This window comes from Mirounga leonina, unplaced genomic scaffold (assembly GCF_011800145.1).
Source record: "Mirounga leonina isolate KUSES-001 unplaced genomic scaffold, KU_Mleo_1.0 Mir_129, whole genome shotgun sequence".
NCBI lineage: Eukaryota > Metazoa > Chordata > Mammalia > Carnivora > Phocidae > Mirounga > Mirounga leonina.
In genome coordinates this window covers 75,071,768-75,078,570 of record NW_023270323.1, presented here as the reverse complement: position 1 = coordinate 75,078,570, position 6,803 = coordinate 75,071,768, and the positions used below count along the sequence as shown (strand labels likewise).

Sequence of the window (6,803 nt, the reverse complement as noted above, 5' to 3'; positions counted from 1 at the left end):
CGGCCCCCGCCCCCTCGGTGCCCGCTGGCTCTTCGCTTCTCGGGCTGCGAACCAGACACAGCCGCAGCCACCGCAGCCACCGCCGCCCGGCGCGCACCGGCCGGCTTCCTGCCCCCAGCGCCGGCCACTGGGGGGGCGCGACGCGGCCACCGACCCGGAGGCGCTCGAGGGAGCGAGAGGGGTCCCCGCGCACTCGGGGCCCCGGCGCAGCGCACGGTGAGCGCCCCCCGGGGGCTCGGCGTTTCCCTTAACCGCGGGTCCCGGTGCGCCAGCCCCCGGGTGCCGGATGGGGTCACCCGGGGGGCGCAAGGCCGGAGTTGGGACCGCGCGCAGCCCGCCCCTGCCGCCGAGCCCCGGACATGCTGCCGCCGGGGCGCAACGGCACCGCGGAGCGCGCGCGGTTCGGGCAGCAGCAGCGGGCGCCGCGGGGCGCCGCGGGGGGCGCGGAGGGGGCGGCGCCGCTGGGGCCCGCGCAGGTGGTCACGGCCGGCCTCCTGACCCTGCTCATCGTCTGCACCCTGCTGGGCAACGTGCTGGTGTGCGCGGCCATCGTGCGCAGCCGCCACCTGCGCGCCAAGATGACCAACGTCTTCATCGTGTCCCTGGCTGTGTCCGACCTCTTCGTGGCGCTGCTGGTCATGCCCTGGAAGGCGGTCGCCGAGGTGGCCGGTTACTGGCCCTTTGGGGCCTTCTGCGACATCTGGGTGGCCTTTGACATCATGTGCTCCACCGCCTCCATCCTGAACCTGTGCGTCATCAGCGTGGACCGCTACTGGGCCATCTCCAGGCCCTTCTGCTATGAGCGCAAGATGACCCAGCGCGTGGCATTGATCGGGGTCGGCCTGGCCTGGACCTTGTCCATTCTTATCTCCTTCATCCCAGTTCAACTGCATTGGCACAGGGACAAGGCAGGCTCCTGGGGCGGGGTGGAACCGCCACCCAGCCTGGCCAACGGGACGCCCTGGGAGGAAGCGGGGGAGCCAGAGGCGAGGGCCGAAAACTGTGACTCCAGCCTGAACCGAACTTATGCAATCTCCTCTTCGCTCATCAGCTTCTACATCCCCGTGGCCATCATGATCGTGACCTACACGCGCATCTACCGCATCGCCCAGGTGCAGATCCGCAGGATTTCCTCCCTGGAGAGGGCCGCGGAGCACGCGCAGAGCTGCCGCAGCCGCGCGGCCTGTGCCCCTGACACCAGCCTGCGGACATCCATCAAGAAGGAGACCAAGGTCCTCAAGACCCTGTCGGTGATCATGGGGGTCTTCGTGTGCTGCTGGCTGCCCTTCTTCATCCTTAACTGCATGGTCCCCTTCTGCAGCGGGCGCCCCGAGGGTCCTCGGGCTGGCTTCCCCTGCGTCAGCGAGACCACCTTCGACGTCTTCGTCTGGTTCGGCTGGGCCAACTCCTCCCTCAACCCCGTCATCTACGCCTTCAACGCTGACTTCCGGAAGGTGTTTGCGCAGCTGCTGGGGTGCGGCACCCTCTGCTCCCGCACCCCGGTGGAGACAGTCAACATCAGCAATGAGCTCATCTCCTACAACCAGGACACCGTCTTCCACAAGGAGATTGCAGCTGCCTACATCCATATGATCCCCAATGCCGTGACCCCGGGGGACGGGGAGGGGGACAAGGAGGAAGAGAGCCCTTTCGATCGTATGTCCCAGATCTCTCAGACGTCCCCAGAAGGTGACCCTGCGGCCGAGTCTGTCTGGGAGCTGGACTGCGAAGGGGAGATTTCATTAGGCAAAATAACGCCTTTCACCCCAAATGGATTCCATTAAACTGCATAAGAAGCGCCCCTCCTGGATCTACGTAGCTGCACAGACATTAACAAGCATGCAGAATACACACTCATCAGTACACTTCCAGTGCTGCTCAGTGGATCACATTTTCTGGGTCTGTGTAGTAGCCCACGGGCTTAGAAACCTCACCAGACTGATTTGCTTTTGAAAGAACCGGCAGAAGCGTTTGGCATAAACTCAGTCAAATATACCCCAGCCTAGCAGAAATGGACCAATGGTCCAGTTAGAGAAGAGAAGGTGGTGTTTGATTCTAAAAAAAAAAAAAAAAAGTAGTAGCTGGTCTTTAAAAAATATACTCTCTGCTCCCTTTTAAACAAATGGAATTGATCACTGACTTATTTTTGTTAGGTTGATTTGTAGACAACAGGTTCTATGTGTGTGTGTAGTGTTGCAGGGGGTGTGTGTGGCTTTTGTGTATCTTACTTCCTGTGGTCTGTGTTAATGCAGTTTCTGCTCTCTGTGTGTGTCTTTACGAAAGCTGAGGAACTCTTTCTGATTTGTTCTGGTGTCTAATAAACACAAATTATGTGCATGATGGGGTGATTATCTTTGCTTTGCCAGATTGGTTTTCAGAATAGTTCCTGGAGAAACCATGAGAGCATCCCTAAAATCAGGGAAGATTTTGGCTTGGGCTGGAAGCTTCTTTATTTTATCTTTGCAGACAGGTTGGTCTTATAGGTACATACAGGAGCAAGGACCGTGAAGAGATTCCAATTCCTCAGGTTTTTTGTTTTAATTTTTGTTTTGTTTTGTTTTGTTTTAGATACACACATCTCAAGTCTGTGCTGAAAGCCAGCTTCAGTGCCATGGCATCAAATAGGAACTTCTATGCCCTGGAATTCTAATATTTTTTTCTCATTTGGAATCTCCTTTTTAAAAAATAACATACAATAATTCTCCCAGGTCCTAGACAGATGCTATCAGTTCACTGAAAAGATCATACAGCGCAATAGCTGAATCTCTCAATCTCAAATCTGTAGTGTTTTAGACTTACGTGGCTTTTGATCCACATTTCTGAAAGGCTCTGAAATGTGTGAGCTGATAAGCTTAAAAAAAAAAATCTCATTTTTAAATAGACATTTTCATCTGTAGGCACCAAGAAATGAGAGAACGCGTTTTAACGAAAATGTAGGAGCCAGAGATGATATTTGAATGAACTTGAAATGGGAAAATTTATTGGTTGAGGTGTTCAACAAAAAAAGAGCCCAAGGAATTTCAATCTTTTTGTTCCTCTCTGCAGCCTGCACAGGGAAGAGGAGCGTTTTATTCTAGAGCCATTCCAGTTAAGAGCATGTTATTACCACTAGATCTAAATGTGAGCATTGTTAATGGAAGCAAATGAAACCTGAATATGTAATTTCTTATAAATCCCTACTTGGAAGCAGGCTTATCAAGGACAGGTCAATCAATTTTGGTCTCTTTAGGGATAATTTTATTGTCAGTCTGCTGAGCAACCACGTCTTGTTCACTGCAAAATGTGCACTGCTTGACACATAATGCTTAATAAATATTTGTCGAATGAATATTTCTGGAATGGTGAGGTTGAAACCAAGTCCTATTTGGTACCTTAATTTTCATACCTGATTTAGTCAAACTGATATTGGAATCTGAGGTCTGTGTTCAGTTTTTGGTCTTTTTGTGACCTGATCACTTCTGTGGACCATTTGGGAAACATGAGGGGCTATGAGAAGTGCCCTGCTTTAGGATTCAGAAGATGGCTGTGTGACCTTGAGTGAGTCCAGTAACCTTTCTGGGCCGCACTTTCTGTCTGCATCTGTAAGTTGAAACACTTACACTAGAGCACTGTTTTCCAAATTGTTCTTCACTGTGCACCTGTTATGGGTGGGGTCTCGGGCCACCTAAGCTCAGGAAACCCAGCTAAAATAATTGTTTTCTCTACAGGGCTTAGAGCTTTTCTGTGCAATGTGAATCCCCGAGCAGGAGAGAACTCTGCATTGCTTCCCGATATCTTTGACCTTGTGAATCCTTGTTTGGCTCAATTGCTTACGCCCTTCTCTCTGGAGACCACAGTTGCAGGGAACACAGTTTGAGAAAGCCAAATTGATCTGGAAGTCTCCTAAGTGTAGCTAATCTATTCTAAAGGACCCACTGTTATAAGCAAGTTTTTTTTTGTTTGTTTGTTTTTTTTTTTACTTGCGGCAAACGTGTTCTAGGCCCCGGTTCAAACAATTTCTGTGTTAGGAAAATGGGTTGTGTGAGGACTTTGGAAATCCCTTTTGCAAAATAGCTCTAATCATTTCTTGTAATTATTTACACCCACTCTGTGCTGGGCGCTGTTCTAGGAATGTAGTCACCAAATAGTCTGGTGTCTTGAGCTTCTGCTTTAGCAGGAGGGAGATAAGTGAAGGAACACGACCATATTGCCTTGCAGTATGAGCACAGACCGGACTCCGATATATCAGTTCAGGCAGTGACAACTGATGGGACACGGACAGCACAGTGAGCAGGGTGGGGGAGCTGCTGTCTGATTTCGGGTGGTGGCTCTCAGAAGAGGCGATGCAGAGGGACCCAGACGGAGGAGGGTCGGGGATGTTAAGGTCTAGGAGGAGGACTACTCCAGGCAGAGGGAATGGCAGCACCAGCGCCTGGAAATGGGACTACGCTTGGCACGCCGGGAGAAGGGAAAGGTGGTCAGTGTGGCTGGAGGCCTCTGGAGGCTCATGCCAGGAACGGGAGAGCAACAACAACACACATTGCGGGGGCGCATTCAGAGCCGGGCACCACGCATGTGCTCATTACCACGGCCCACGTGCTACGCCGGGCACCACGCGTGTGTTCATTACCCCCAGCCGCATTCAGCTCGGGGCACCACGCATGTGCTCATTCATTCAATGCTCACAACCCTGCGAGGCAGGCACGTTTATTACCCCCATTTTACAGACGAGGAAATGAAGACATTAGGAAGCTAAATAACGAGCCCAGAGTCACATAGCTCGTGAGTGGCTGAGCTGAACTTGAACTTGGGCAGCCTGGCTGTGGAGTCTTTAATCTTCACTGCCCTGGGGCGGTGAGAAGGGCTGCCAGGGCATCCCCAAGTCAGCAGGTGCACTAATGAGGGGGATCAGAACATCCCTTGTCCGTTTGTTAATTAGCTGGTTACCTGACACTTTCCTATGACACTTTCCACATGTAAGCCAACCTCCTCTATTCACCTGCTCTGAACACTCCATGGTGTTTGGAGGGGAGGCAGCAGAAGGCAGTGGAAAAAAGAGCCATGTCCCGAGCCCTTATGTGGATGGCCAAGTGCTTTCCTGATTCTACTTGACCCTCACATTAACCTCACCTACTGTCATTTGTCCATTTTATAGATGAGGACACTGAGGCACAGAGGGGTTAAGTTGCTTATCCAAGGTCATATGGCAGTAAGTGATGGAACAAGTGTTTACACCTGGTCCAGTGGTTCTCTGTTGGGGTGATTTTGTTCCCCAGGGGACATCTGGCCTAGTCTGGAGACACTTTTGGTTGTCACAACCAGGTGTGGAGTGCTCCTGCCATCTAGTGGGTAGAGGCCAGGGCTAACCAACTTACAGAGCACAGGACGGCCTCCACCACAAAGAATTATCCAGCCCAGAGAGGCCCTGAGCCCACAGAACCACACTGCCGGGACTCTGAAGCTCCACAGCCTCGAGTTCAAATTTTAGACCCCACATTTATTGGACTAAATTTGGGCACCTTTTCTAGTTTTAGCTTTTGTTTATTTTTTAAAGATTTTTATTATTTTGCAAGAGAGAAAGTGAGCAGGGGGAAGGGCAGAGGGAGAGGGAGAGAGAGAATCCCAAGCTGACCCTGCACTGAATGCTCAGAGCCGGATGTGGGCTCCATCTCAGAACCCCAAGAGCATTGACCTGAGCCAAAACCAAGAATCAGACGCTTAACCGACTGAGCCACCCAGGTGCCCCTAGTTTCTTTATCAGAGAAATGGGTACATTAACCCCAAAGGTTTGGATGAGAATTAAATGAATGTGCATAACACTGAGGTTATTTTTGTGTTGTTCTTTTTCTTTCTCCTCCTTAAGAGAACTCCATGGCTTGATGCATTTTAAGTCAACTTTGAGGTTCCTAGCTTGGGTAGAAGTACATCGTCCTAGAAGTTGAGGCCACGAGAGCTGAGATTCATTCTGTCAGCCCTCACTGTCTTCTGGGCCTAGAATAGTGTCTGGTATGGAGGAGGTGCTCACTAAATGTGTGTCTCCACCTGGGACACACACACACACACACCCCAGTCTTAGGTGCTACCACTGAGTGAGTAACTAGGTGTTTATGCAGCAAGTCCTGGGGTGGTGTCTTCATTGCAGGGTGGTGGTCCTCACATTTTGGGCTGATCAAAGGCCTGCAGGGCTGAAAGCCCCACATGGAGTGTTTTCATTGTACAACACACCTGGACGATCTTTTATAACTAGCAAAGAGCCTCCCTATTTCCCCCAGAGCCCCACGAACACCGGGTGAGGTCCTTCCAACCTGCCCATGAAAGAGATGAGACAAGCTGACCGGGGACAGGGCGGAGGTGTCCAGAGACTCATCCAGCGTCACCTACGCTAAATCTGAAGATGGTCATACTTCCTGTGCCCTCTCCACCGCACGGCATGGAACGAACGTGTGACAACAGGTGAACAGCCAGAACGTCCTTAAAATTCGATTTTAGTATATGTGCTGCCAAAGCGTGCAAGGGAATGTCCTTAAAATTCGTGCTGCACTGTCCTCACCCTCTCCCAGCTCTGTGTGATGACAGGAATGACGTGTCCCCGTCACGTGGTGGCACTCCTTAAATCTGGGTTTGTCTGGTGCTCCCTCCTGTGCAGATTCGGACATGAACTTCGGGCAGGAGCCCCACAGAAGCATCGTACGGGGGCATGTGCTGTTACTTCCCATCACTGGCAATGTCCCCTTTGATCACGGGGTGGTGGCGGTGGCCTCTATAAAGTCACTTGATACTCGATACAAAGACACTTGATAAATCTCTTTTGGAGAGATACTTTG

General features: G+C 51.6%; 1 protein-coding gene across 1 annotated transcript; it reads left to right on the top strand.

Moving 5' to 3' along the window:
- The first annotated feature begins 359 nt into the window (after positions 1-359).
- On the top strand, positions 360-1,784 carry DRD5 (dopamine receptor D5). Its single transcript, XM_035004435.1, has one exon. The coding sequence runs from the start codon at positions 360-362 to the stop codon at positions 1,782-1,784; it is 1,425 nt and encodes a 474-aa protein (XP_034860326.1).
- The last annotated feature ends 5,019 nt before the right edge of the window (positions 1,785-6,803 follow it).

Bases quoted from the DNA above. Each gene is read 5' to 3' on its own strand.
- DRD5 (XM_035004435.1), top strand. From the start codon at position 360: ATGCTGCCGCCGGGGCGCAACGGCACCGCGGAGCGCGCGCGGTTCGGG.